General features: G+C 47.7%; 1 protein-coding gene across 2 annotated transcripts in view; it reads left to right on the top strand.

Moving 5' to 3' along the window:
* Window positions 1-13,458, top strand: part of LOC138750515 (guanine nucleotide exchange factor VAV3-like) — a 280,714-nt gene that overhangs the window by 107,248 nt on the left and 160,008 nt on the right. For both annotated transcript variants that reach the window (XM_069912593.1, XM_069912594.1), the window contains exons 5-7: window positions 2,897-3,002; window positions 11,451-11,543; window positions 13,216-13,284. In XM_069912593.1, coding sequence (XP_069768694.1) covers window positions 2,897-3,002; window positions 11,451-11,543; window positions 13,216-13,284 — 268 coding nt within the window. The remainder of the gene's footprint in view (window positions 1-2,896; window positions 3,003-11,450; window positions 11,544-13,215; window positions 13,285-13,458) is intronic.

The following is a 13,458-nucleotide window of genomic DNA, read 5'->3' as shown; positions in this document are numbered from 1 at the left end:
ATCCAGCTCTAGCCTTAGGGGCTGTTGAGGGAGCTGGAGCAGGGCGGAATCTTGGACTGAGCGGTTGGCACTGAAAAGAGATTGGAAGTGTTCTGACCATCGGTTGAGGATGGAGATCTTGTCGCTGAGGAGGACTTTGCCGTCTGAGCTGCGCAGCGGGCTTTGGACTTGGGGTGAGGGGCCGTACACAGCCTTTAGAGCCTCGTAGAAACCCCTGAAGTCGCCAATGTCCGCGCTGAGCTGGGTTCGTTTGGCGAGGCTAGTCCACCACTCATTTTGGATCTCCCGGAGTTTGCGCTGAAGATGGCTGCATGCAGGTTTCTTACCCGGGCTGGAGGGGCCTGCCTCCCCTCCTAGGTCGGTCCATACTGCCCGGACCGGGGCCGAGGCCGCCGCAGCTCACCCTGTGCCTGGACTGGGGCCACCGCCTCCCACTCTCTGCCCGGAACGGGGCCTCCGCCTGCCCCACTCGACCGAGGCCGGGGCCGCCGTCTCCCCCTTGCTCCTGCCCGGATCGGGGCCGCCGCCGCTGCCTACCCTTCGCCCGGACCGGGGCCGGGGCCGCTGCTGCTCTCCCTGTGCCCGGACTGGGGCCGCCGCCTCCCACTCCCTGCCCGGATCGGGGCCTCCGCCTGCCTCACTCGACCGAGGGAAGGCCACTCCGATATAAAACCTACGACCCAAGGACCTCGCTGCCACGTCCCAGCTTACTTGGCCACGGCACACGAACCATGGGTGATATACATATAAATCTATATATATATATATATACACACATACATATAGTTTGTGGTCATTTTTACTCTCGTTACATGTCTTCATCTCTCTGCCTGTTTTGTAGTTGTTCTGCAAATTTCCTTGCTTCCTCCAGATCCGAGAATAGTCTGTTTTGCTGCCCTGGAATAACTATTTTAAGTACCGCTGGATACTTTAGCATAAATTTATATCCTTTTTTCCATAGGATCGTTTTTGCTGCATTAAACTCCTTCCTCTTCTTCAGGAGTTCAAAACTTATATCTGGATAGAAAAAATTTTTTTGACCTTTGTATTCCAGTGGTTTTTTGTCTTCTCTTATTTTCCTCATTGCTTTCTCCAATATGTTTTCTCTTGTTGTATATCTTAGGAGTTTTACTAGAATGGATCTTGGTTTTTGTTGAGGTTGTGGTTTAGCGGCTAATGTTCTGTGTGCCCTCTCTATTTCCATTTCTTCCTGTAATTCTGGTCTTCCTAGGACCATGGGGATCCAATCTCTTATAAATTCTCTCATATTCTTGCCTTCTTCATCTTCCTTAAGGCCCACTATCTTTACATTATTTCTTCTATTATAGTTTTCCATTATATCTATCTTCTGAGCTAACAGCTCATGTGCCTCTTTAACTTTTTTATTAGATTCTTCTAATTTCTCTTTTAAGTCCTCTACTTCCATTTCTACGATTATTTCTCGTTCTTCCATATTTTCCATTCATTTTCCTATCTCTGATATGGCCATTTCCATTTTATTCATTTTTTCTTCTGCATTCTTAATTCTTCTTTTTATCTCATCAAATTCTTGTAATTGCCATTCTTTCACTGATTCCATATATTCTTTAAAAAAAGATACATCCATTGTCCTGCTTTTCTCTTCTTCTTCCACTTCTTTCTGTTCTTCTTCTTCTTCTTCCTCTGGGTTGACCATCTGTTGTTTCCTTGTTTTCTTTTTACCCTCTTCTTTCTTGTTGTCGTTATTTTCCATGTTCTGCTCCTGTTGCTGTGCTGCAGGTGTCTCTCTCAGCTGTGGAGATCGACTCCGCAGCTGGTCCCCCCTCCCGTCAGTGCGCGGTTTCGCACTTTTACTCGGCTCTGCGAGCCATTTTTGTAGTCCCGAGCCCGGGACTTCCACTGTCCTGAGGGAGCGGGCTTCTCTCTCCGCGGCGGGCCTCCTTGGACAGGTAAGGCCTTCACCTTCTTCTTCCGACGTTCTTTCATCTTCTCTTCTTCCCATTGTTTTCGACTTTTCTCTCTTCGCTGCCATTTTCTTCTCACCTTTATTTTTATTTTGTTTTAATTTTTACTCTTGTACCTTTGTGTTTTGTGTGTTTTTTTCAACTTTTCCTGAGAGGGCTGGAATTCCCTGACCGGCCACTACTCCATCACGTCGCTGCCTGTTTTCTGAGGACACCTGTGTGGCTGTGTATCCCTGGAGAAGGAGGCACCCAATTCTTATGGGCAGTGTGGAGGGTCTCCGGGAATGTTTGCACCCCCCCCAAGGGTTTGACGGTATCGACGCAGATCATCATGTTTCAGTTTGTAACGTATGTTTTGTGTGAAAAGCCTGAATTGTAAACAAATGTAGTGCCAGTAACGTTGGGATAAAGAATAATAAAAGGGCGATATCGATTTACTGCCCAAAAAGGCAACAAAAGGAGTGGGTTCCCAGGGGCTGCCATGGTTCTAATGAGATATTTGTATGAGTTGGCTTCTTGGTGCGAGTGGAGATAATCTTGGCAGATGTTCTTTTTGTTTAAAAGACATCAAAATGCTGGAGGAATTCAGCCAGTGTTTTCAGCTCCCAAAGAAGCAGATATATTGCCGAAATTTCGGGCCTGAGGTCTTCTTCCAGGGCTCTGAAAAGACCGGCTCTTCCTCCAGCTTTTTTGTATTTTTCCTACAATCACAGCACCTGCAGACTTCTGTGTTATTGGGCAGTGAACTTGAACCTTACCCCACAGGATTGTGGACAGTGGAGATGCTCACAATCCTCCCCTGGGTGCTGCATGCAATGCTGTGGAGGGTGGCGATGATGCTGGTTCTCTAGCTCAGTTGTGTCCATCTGTGGGAGGAGTTCATGACTACATAGTTCTCATGCTTTACTCCCCTCTCCTGCTCCTGGTCCACTGACCACACATTTGTGTTGCAGTGAGGAGATCATTGAAGATGATGAAGATCTCTATGCCTGTGTCTATGATGAAGAAGGGGAGGAGGTTTACGAGCACCTGATGAAGATTGAAGCCACCCAGCCACCAGTAAGACAGCAATTCCTACAGCCACCCTCGCAGATGCTGGGCCAATCCTGCTTGGATCAGGGGAAGTGAAGGGGGGGATTTGGGGCAGGCTAGAATGGAGTGTGTCTCATAGCCTGTCTTCTTCCAGCTGATTTCATTGGTGGGATTGATGGGCAACAGTGAGAGAAATTCTCTCAACCCCACGAGACTCAGAAGAGGACTTTCCAGGAACAAGTCCCTCAGCTCCACGTCTGAACTGAACATGATGCCTGTTAAACTGAAACTCTGCTGCTTGCATGAGATACATATCCCTCTTTCCCTGATATTTCAAGCGTCCATCGAGAAACCTCTGAACCACGTCTATGATATCGGTGTCCACCACCACTCCCGGCACTTCATCCAGGCACCCACCATTCTCTGGGCCTTGCACCTTCATTTAAACTTTCCCTCTTTAACTGGAGACCATGTTCTCCAACGTGCGACATTTTTACCCTGGGAGAAGGATTGTGACTGTCTGCCCTGTCAATGCACCTATCATTTTATCAAGTTTAATCAGGTCTCTCTTCATATCTGATACACCAGACAGACAGAACAACCCAAATTTGTCTATCATGGTCCATCTCACACCCTCTCATCCAGGCAACATCCTGATAAATCTCTTCTGTACCCTTCCTGAAGGATTGAATTGGGCAAACTCTCAGGCTCCCACCCAATGGGATAGGCAGACCAAACACCTTCTTTACCACCCAATCTACTAGTGTAGCCTTTCAGGGATCTATGTGCCTGAACCCCCAGAACCCTCTGCAGATCCATATTTTTAAGAATCCTGCCATTAACTGTGCACATCTCCTTACATTTGAGCTCCCGTGCAACAGCTCACACTTGTTCAGATTAAACTCCATCTGTCATTTCTCTGCCTGTATCTGTGACTGATTTAGATCCTGCTGTGCCCTTTGATAACCCCCTACACTGTCCACAACTCTCCCAATCTTTGCATCACCTGCAAACTTATCAGCCCACCCCTTACTTTTCATCCAAATAATTTACATGTATATCGCAAACAAAGTGGTTTGGACCCTGTTGCCAATGGACACCACTGGTCACAGGGCTCCAGCCAGAATAAACCCATTCCAATCTTACCCTCCATCTTCTAGGAGCCAGAAAATTCTGAAACCCAAATATATATCACTGGATCCCACACCTCTGTACCTCTCGGATCAGCTTACCATGAGGGTTTTCGTCAAATGCCCAAGATGACCACATCCACTCCTCATCAACCATCTTTGGTATTGGCTCATAATCAAACTTGTAAGACATGACTTGCCCTTCACAAAGCCACGGTGACTCTCTGTCTGAACATGATCTTCTGAATGTGTGTAAACCTTTTCCATAGAACCATTGAACTCTACTGCATAGAAACAGGCCCTTTTGGCCCTTCTGGTCTGTGCCAAACCATTTTTCCCCATCCCAATGACCAACACCTGGTCCATAGCCCATCATTCCTCTCCCATCCATGTACTCATCCAAATTCTTCTTCAGCTGGCAGCTCATTTCACACCCCCACCACTCTCTATGTGAAGTTCCCCCTAAACTTTTCCCCTTTTACCCTTAACTCATGTCCTCTGGTTTGTATCTCACCCACCCTCAGTGGAAAAAGCCGACCTATATTTACTCTGTCTATCCCCCTCATAATTTTAAATACCTCAATCAAATCTCCCCTCATTCTTCTACGCTCCAGGGAATAAAGTCCTAACCTGTTTAACTTTTCCCTGTAACTCAGTTCCTGAAGTCTGGGCAACATCCCAGTAAATTTTCTCTTCACTCTATCTTATTGATATCTTTCCAGTAGTTCGGAGACCAAAACTGCACACAATACTCCAAATTTGTCCTCACCAATGTCTTATAAAACTTTACCATAACATCCCAACTCCTGTCCTCAATACTTTGAATTTATTAAGGCCAATATGCCAAAAGATCTCTTAACAACCACACATTCCTGTTTGGGTTATTTGGGGGGTGGGGGGGGGTTAGGATCTGAGTTAGGGTGTCCCTGTTATCCCTCCTGCGTGTGCATTGCCCAGTGTCTGGGTCTGCTGTGGTGGGGGAGGTGGGGTTGGGGTGGGGGTGGTGGGGTTGGGGTGGGGGTTCTGGGTTAGTTAGGGACTAATGGTTAGGGGTGTTATGTGGGGTGAGTGTGGTGGGATTAAGACATGCTAGGGGAACTTAGGTTGGATTCACTCGGGTTAGTTGGGTAGTTTTGACCTGGGTTAGTTGGAGTTTCTTGCCTGGGTTAGTAGGGGTGTCAGGGTTAGGGGTTGTGTGGTGAATGTTATGGTGTGCTTGAAGTTGGTCTGTAGGTTAGGGTCTGGGTTAGGGTGTTCCTGTGGTTAGGGTTTGTGTAGGGTGGATGTTGTGGTAGAATTTGAGTTTCATTGGGGAATTCCAGTTGGGCCACAGGTAGGTGGGGGGTGTGATGGGGGTTATGGGGGGGGGGTTTGGAGGGGCCACTAAATGTCTCAGATAGCGACATCTCTTCCTGGGTGATCCTCGGCCCGGCCCGTTCAATTGCCTCACACCCCAGGGCACACCCTAGTGTCGTCATTGTGTCATCTGGTGGGTTAGTACTTGGATGGTGGACTGTTAGACTGGGTTGGGATGGGGGTCTGGGGTGGTTGGGGTCAGGGATAGGGGTGGTGAGGGAAGGGGAGGTGGGAAGGAGGAAGAAGAAGAGGGGAAAAGGTGGAGAGAGGGGAGAGAGAGAAGAGAAAAGAAAGCGGAATTTGATTGTATTGGGGTGGGTATGGTTGTGTGTCTTGGGTTGGATTCTGTTGGGTATCTCCTGTGGATGTGTGGGACTCCTTCTTCCGGTGATTGCTGGTGTGTGATGTTTGGATCCCTGGCTTTGGATGAGGGCTTCAACAGGGTGTAAGCTGGATGTGGTGTGTGGTACTTGGTATCTGGGACTACAGTGGGGTGGTTGGGGTAGTGTTAGAAGGTCCCTTTGCCCGAACCGTTGTTTAGTCTTAGTTAGTTGGGAGTAGGTTTTATACCCCTTTAGAGTGGGCTCTATTTTACATGTGGCTGAACTCGGTTAATTGGATGCCCTCAGCTCGTCTGACTATACTTCATTTAATCCATTTGGTTTTTTGGTCCCTAGTAGTTCTATCCACCTGTGTTCTGCTATCTTTCTTTGTGGGGTTGTCCATTTCATGTCAGTCTGTAGGCCGAGGATTTCTAGTGACTCCACTCCATGTTGTAGGAAATGTCTGCTCACTGGCCTATATTGAACTAGAATAATTTCACTCAAGCTAGTGTCGATCTTTGCAACTAGTCTCCCACTAGTTTCACAGCACTATCTCGACTCTGATTATTACGATGCTACTAGTTTCGCTGTGGCTGGAAGACGCCACTCCTTTCACTTCATCAGGGGACCAAGGGCTTTCCCTTAGCTCCTTCCTCTGGAGGGGGGCTACTGTGTGTTTCTTTACCTTATTTGGGGCAATGCTATCCTGCCCTGTCTTTGTCCATCTTTCGTCCGCTCCTGACTCCTACTCTATATGTGTTGCACCTCCTTGCATTGTCTCCTGGATGGGTTAGTTCCTGTGTTGCTCAGTGCCTCCCGGGCTAACTGGTCCTTAGTATACTAATGCACTCTACCTGCCTGCCTGTCTTTCAGGGAATTATGTATCTGTATTCCCAGATCCCTCTGCTCTACCTCACCCCTCAGTGCCTGACCATTTTCTGTGTACATCCTTTCTTGATTTGTCCTCACACCTCACACTTGTCTGCATTAAATTCTGTCTGGTCCAGATCCCTCTGCAATTTTAAAAACCTTTTTCATTGTCCACAATGGTTCCAACCTTGGTGTCATCTGCAAAGTTGAAGATCCAATTTACCACGTTATCATCCAGATCATTGATTATAGACAACAAACAACAATGGTCCCAGCACCGATCCCTGAGGCACCACTAGCCTCCAGTCTGAGAAGCATCATCCACCACCACTCTCTGGCTTCTCCAGTCCAGCCACAGTTGAATCCACTTCACTATTTCACCATGAATACTGAGTGTCTGAACCTCCCTGACTAACCTCCCATGTGGGACCTCATTAAAGACCTTACAAAAGTCCATGGAGACAACATCCAGAGTCTTTCCTTCATTAACTTTCCTGGTAACCTCCTTGAAAAACTCTATAAAATTGTTTAAACATGACCCACCATGCACAAAGCCATGTTGACAATCCCTAATCAGTCCCTGCTATCCAAATAAAATTATATCCGATCTCTTCTAACATGTTCCAATAATTTACCTTCTACTGACGTCAGGCTCACCGGCTAAAATTTCCAGGGTTACTTTTGGAACCTTTTTTAAACAACAGACAACACAAGCTACCCTCCAATCTTCATCGTCCCCAAACAATATCCAAAATGGTATACTGTACTTGAGTGGAATGGCCACAGGGGTGCCCTGCACTGCCTGTCTGTTCCCTTTCCCTCTCCTGTCACCCATCTCCCCTCCTCCTGCCTCCTACGTGTAATAGTGTCTCTGTAACTCCTATCTATCAACCCCTCTGCCTCCCAAATGATCTGAAGTTTATCCAGCTCCAGCTCCAGTTCCTTAACTTGGTTTGTCTGGAGCTGCAGCTGGATGCACCTCTTGCAGATGAAGTCGTCATGGATACTGCTGGCTTCCCTGATGACCCACGTTCTGCAAGAGGAGCTTCCCCTGTCTTGGCTGCCATTCCCACTGTTTATGACAAGATGAACAAAATGTATGATATCTCAAACCTGGCCTTACCCATGTCTACCTGCTGAATCCTTTTTGTTCCTTGAATAGGGTGGCCCTTTCTGACTTCAGCTGCTACTGTTCCTCACCTCTTACCTGTTCTTTCTGAAGCCTGTTGAGCCAAAGCCTTACCTCTCTGACTTAGCCGAACTCCGACGATGATTGCTCCCTCGATGACCGCTCCGCGACGCAGTCCCTCAGTTTTATCATAATACTCAGCTTCTTCCTCCAATATTTCCCTAAATATCCTCTCTAATGGGGTCCCAGCCACAGATGTGAGATGCACTAAATCCATTTCCTGGATTCCCTTCTTGAACAGAGGTATAACATTGACCACTGGGAACTTGGCCGCTGCAAGATCTTCATCAAGACCCCAGCCATCTTCTCACTGCCTCTTTCAGTCGTCCTGACACTCCTCTCTATCTCTGAAGCTCCCACCCCAGACCTGACACCTCTGCCTATTTCTAGCTGGAGTCAAGTTGCATGTTCAAATCATTGATTTTAATCTTTCTCATATCTTCAGCCTGGCCCCGAGCTCTGGAAATCCACCCTGGTGTAGCCAGACTCCTTGTCCAAGTTTATGTCCTGGGGATGAGAGATAAATTTTTAAAATTTAATATTAACAGGTCCTTTCAGGCTGTGCTGCCCAATTACACCCAATTGACCTACACCCCCGGTGCATTTCGAATGGTGGTCGGCCCATCTTGACAGCCCCAACCATTTTGTCTACCCAAGCTAGTCCCATTGGCCTGGAGTCCTGCCAAGATCCTGCTACGTTTCTTTTAAACATTATAATTGCATCTGCCTCTGTTATTTCCTCTGGCTGCTTGTTCCATTGACCCACCGCCCTCTGTGTGAAGAAGGCATCCTTCAGTCCTTTTTAGATCTTTTCCTTCTCACCTTAAATCTATGCCCCCTGGTTTCTGCAAGAAATATGACAATGTTCTTATCTACGCCCCCAGCCTCCAGGGAGATGAGTCCCAGCCTCTCCAGCATCTCCTTATACAGGTTGGACCTCTTTAATCCGTTGATGTCAGGTTCTGGTCATCGCTGGTCCACAGAAAATGCCGAAAACAGAAATTGACCCCTAAGGGAAACCCCTATGTAAATAAATCTTCAAACAGGAAATAATACAGGGCTGCATGTGTTCGAGAGCAGGGTGACCATTTGTGCACACAATCTTCCACGTGTTGTTTCACCAATGTTAACACAACGCCTTTAAAATGCCAGCAATCAGGACAGAGGTTCGAGCCCCGTGCTGTATGTAAGCAGTTTGCACAGGTATGCACCGATTAACATCCATAATACGTTCTGTGAAATTGGACATTATGCAATGTGGACGTTATGTGAACACCAGATTCAAAACTATATGGGATACTGTAGAGTAAACTTTTTATTTGTACAGAGGAATCAGTTTAGGGATTGACATGGGACAGTGGGGAGAGAGCAGGGCAGGGGGATCACTATGGGGACTGATACAGGGCTGTGGGGAGAGAGCGGGGCAGGGGGATCACTGTGGGGACTGATACAGGGCTGTGAAGAGAGAGCGGGGCAGTGAGATCAGTGTGGGGACTGATACAGGGCTGTGGGGAGAGAGCGGGGCAGGGGGATCACTGTGGGGACTGATACAGGGCTGTGGCAAGAGAGGGGGGCAGGGGGATCACTGTGGATATACAATATACAATTTCCCTGAGCTAGTTATCGCTTTTTCTAAATTGCTGCAGACTTGCTCGCGGTAACTGAATAATTATGGGACCATAGGTGTACATGAGGTCAGATGTTGGCTGAACAGACATTAAGTGGCGCGTACCCAAACGTGCCGGACCAAGAGAGTTGCCAGATAACAGAGGATAACCGATAAGAGAGGGTACAAGCTGAAATTCAAGCCTACCAGTCTCAGTAACATTCTTGTGAACCTTTCCAGGTTAATATGTGTTCGAGAGCAGGGTGACCATTTGTGTACACAATCTTCCACGTGTTGTTTCACCAATGTTTAGCCCACCTCACTGACAAAAGGCAAAGGAGGAAAAACCCAACACCCAACCCCAACCAACCAATTTTCCCCTGCAACCGTGTCTGCCTGTCCCGCATCGGACTTGACAGCCACAAACGAGCCTGCAGCTGACGTGGACATTTACCCCCTCCATAAATCTTCGTCCGTGAAGCCAAGCCAAAGAGAAAGAGTACAGCTTCATCATGGCATCTCATTGACCAGCACGCCAAATGCCCTCTTCACTACCCTATCTGCCAGTGCTGTCACTTTCAGGGAATTGCATCTCTCCAGGGCGCTACGCTAGTTCTGCCCTGGTTTAACCTACCAAAGTTTAACTTGTTCGTATGAAGTTCCTTCTGCTGTTCCTTGTTTGCTTTCCCAGTACACTTTGGTCCTGTTGTAAGATCAGATAACGTCTCCCACTGACCATTTGGTGTCATCTGCAAACCGACTCCCAATTGTTAATATCGATGATGAACAACAGTGGGCTCAGCGCTCATCCCTAGGGCACATCACTCGGGTTGGTTGCCTGTTCCGCTTCTTTGTGTTGGGGCCGCTTCTTTTTACATTGGATAATGGGATAGATGGCTTTCGAAAAGGTGCCACAGTCGAGACTTCTGAACAAGATGAGAGTTCATTGAATTACAGGAGGAATACCAGCATGGGTAGAAAATTGGGTGATCGGCAGGAAACAGAGTGGGAATAAAGGGATCTTATTCTGATTGTCTTCCCGTTACTAGTGGTGTTCCGCAGGGGTCAGTGTTGGGCCGCTTCTTTTTACGTTGGATAATGGGATAGATGACTTTGTGGTGAGATTTGTGGATGACACCAAAATGGGTGGTAGGGGAGGTGGTGCTGAGGACACGGAAAAGCTGCAGAGAGATTTGGATCGATTCGGAGATGGGCAAAGTGATGGCAGATGAGATACCACGTTGGGAAGTGGAGGGTCCAGCACTTTGGCAGAAGAAAGAGACGGGCAGACTATTATTTAGATGGAGAGAAAATTCAAAATTCAGAGGGACTTGGGAGACCTTGTGCAGGGTCCCCTAAAGGTTCACTTCCAGGATGAGTCATAAAGGCATTTCAAAGGCTGAAAGGCCTGGGCAAAGTTGATGTGGAAAAGTTGTTTCCCATGGTCGGGGAGTCAAGGAAAAGAAGCCACAACTTCAGGATAAAAGGGCATCAATTTAAATCAGAAATATGAAGAAATTTCTTGAGCCCGAGAGTCGTGAGTCTGTGGAACTTGCTGCCACAGGTGGCTGTGGAAGTATGGTTGTTGGGTGATTTGATTAACCAGGGCATCAAGCGTTACGGGGAGATGGCTGGGGAGTGGGGCTAAGTGGGTGGATGGATCAGCTCATAATTAAATGACAGAGCCACTTGGTCTACTTCTCTTGTATCTGATGAAAGTTTCAAACCTGAACAACATCCCTTGTCTCTCTCACACGGTTTCTGCCATCATCAAGCCAATTCTGAATCCAACTGGCCAGATCTCCCTGGATCCATGCAGTCGAACGTTAGGGACCAGCCTAACTATGTCAAAGATCATGTCTTGGGTATCAGACATCTGATGTCTTGTTCTTGTTGGGGAGCTTGGGGCTTCCTTGTCTCCTGAAAGCCTTAAGATGTGGATAACATTGTGGGTGATGGCAGCAGATTCCTGTGTGAATTACGGCCTTTGTCCTTGTGTAGAGACTAACTGAGACAGATGTCCGCATCTGCTGCCTGCTGGAGATTAAACAGACAGAAGAGAGGTATACCGAGACCTTGGAATCCATCGAGAAGGTAATCGGAGTGGGATGGTTGATGGGTTGACTGCTTCTACACTCGTCTCACCCTCCATCTCACTAACACACCCCTCATCATTCTATTTCCATTCCTTCCAAACCCCTCCACACTCCACATCCTTCCAAACACTCCCAAGCCATTACCATGAGATGAGAGCATAAATAGGCAATACGGCCACAAGAACATGAGATGTCTCTGGCCTGTCGTGTCTGATCGGCTGTTTAATCATGAGCTGATTGTTATCACTCAGTCGCATTCCCCATAACCCTTGATGCCCTGATCAAATACCTCTCAATTTCTGCCTTAATTACACCCAATGACCTCACTTCCACAGATGCATGTGCACAAGCTTCACAGACTCATGACCCTCTGACAAAGGAAATTTTTACACATCTGATTTAAATTGATGCCCTTATATCCTAAAGTCCTCTTGTCCTAGAATCCCCTACCGTGGGAAACAATCCCAGGTTCCCCTCCCATGGGAAATGATCCTTAAACCTCATAACATTGGAAACATTTGGCCCATTGAGTCTGCTCCGCCATTTGAATCATGGCTGATGTTTTCTAGCTGCCTTCTTCCCATAACCTTTGATACCCTTACCGATTGAAAACCTGTCAGCATCTCTTTAAATCTACCCAACAACAGTGTCCACAGCCCTCCATGGCAATGAATCCTACCGATTCACCACTCTCTGGCTGAAAAAATTTCAGTTCTAAATGGACGTCCTTTTGTTCAGAGCGTGGCAGAACCTTCTGGTCCCATACTCTCCCATGACAGGAAATATCTTCTCCACATCCACTGTTTTCAGCCCCTTTAATATTCAGTGCGTTACTTCATCCTTCTAAACTCCAGTGAGTTCGGTCCAGAGCATTAAAATGCCCCTCATGCATGAACTCTCTCATCCCCAGAATGATTCTCTTAGACTGGTCCAGACCCTCTGCAGTGCCGGCACATCCTTCCATGTGCCATGTGCAATGATATTCTTTAGCAGCCTCATGTACAGCACCTGTCTAAGGCTTCTGAAAATCCAAGTAAATAACATCCATGGACTCTCTTTGGTCTGTCCTGCTCATTACTTCCTCAAGAAACCCCAACAGATTTGTCAGGCGAGATCTTCCCTGAGTTAGGGCGACCTGGTTGGCTCAGCGTTTAGCACAGCGCCAGTGACGGGACTGGGGTTTGAATCCCACGCTGTCTGTAAGGAGTTTGTATGTTCTCCCCGTGTCTGCGTGGGTTTTCCCCGGGGGTTCAGGTTTCTTCCCATCGTTTAAAATGTACCAGCGGTGAAGGTTAATGGGGTGTCATTGGGTGGCACGGACTCGTGAGCTGGAAGGGCCAGTTACCATGCTGTATGTCCACATTTAAAAGGTTGAAAAATGTAAAGAAACTACGCTGTCTTTGGTCCATTTTATCTTGAACTTTCAGGTACCCCAAAACCTCATCCTTAATAATGGGCTCTGGAATCTCACCAACCACTGACATCAGGCGAACCCATCCCATCCCAGACCCTCCTCACTCCGCCTGGTCCTCCGATCACTTGTTTCCATGTGGGAAGTGACCTCACTGTGGTTCTCGTTGTTTCCGAGGGATTCTTGGGTTATCAGGAGGTTGGGGGGGGGGGTTGTTCACAGAATGGGGCTCTCACATGATCCTTGGTTTCTGTTGCAGCACTTCATGATTCCAATGCGGCAGGTTTTGACGGCGTTTGAGATGGAGACCATCTTCATCAACATGGAGGTGAGGCAGTGAGTACAGGTCAGACCAGTGCAGGCATGGTGATTGGGAGTGGGAGCTGAGAGCAGGGGGGAAGGGGGCCAGGGCATGGGAGTGTGGGCAACAGTGGAGGGGCTTAATGTTTGGTGCAGAAATCGTCATGTTCCATGTTCTGTCTACTGAGATGCTTCCTCCTTC

The sequence above is a fragment of the Narcine bancroftii genome, unplaced genomic scaffold, assembly GCF_036971445.1.
Source record: "Narcine bancroftii isolate sNarBan1 unplaced genomic scaffold, sNarBan1.hap1 Scaffold_160, whole genome shotgun sequence".
NCBI classification, from domain to species: Eukaryota; Metazoa; Chordata; class Chondrichthyes; order Torpediniformes; family Narcinidae; genus Narcine; species Narcine bancroftii.
Note: the sequence above shows the minus strand (reverse complement) of the source record. Positions and strands in the feature narration are given on the sequence as shown.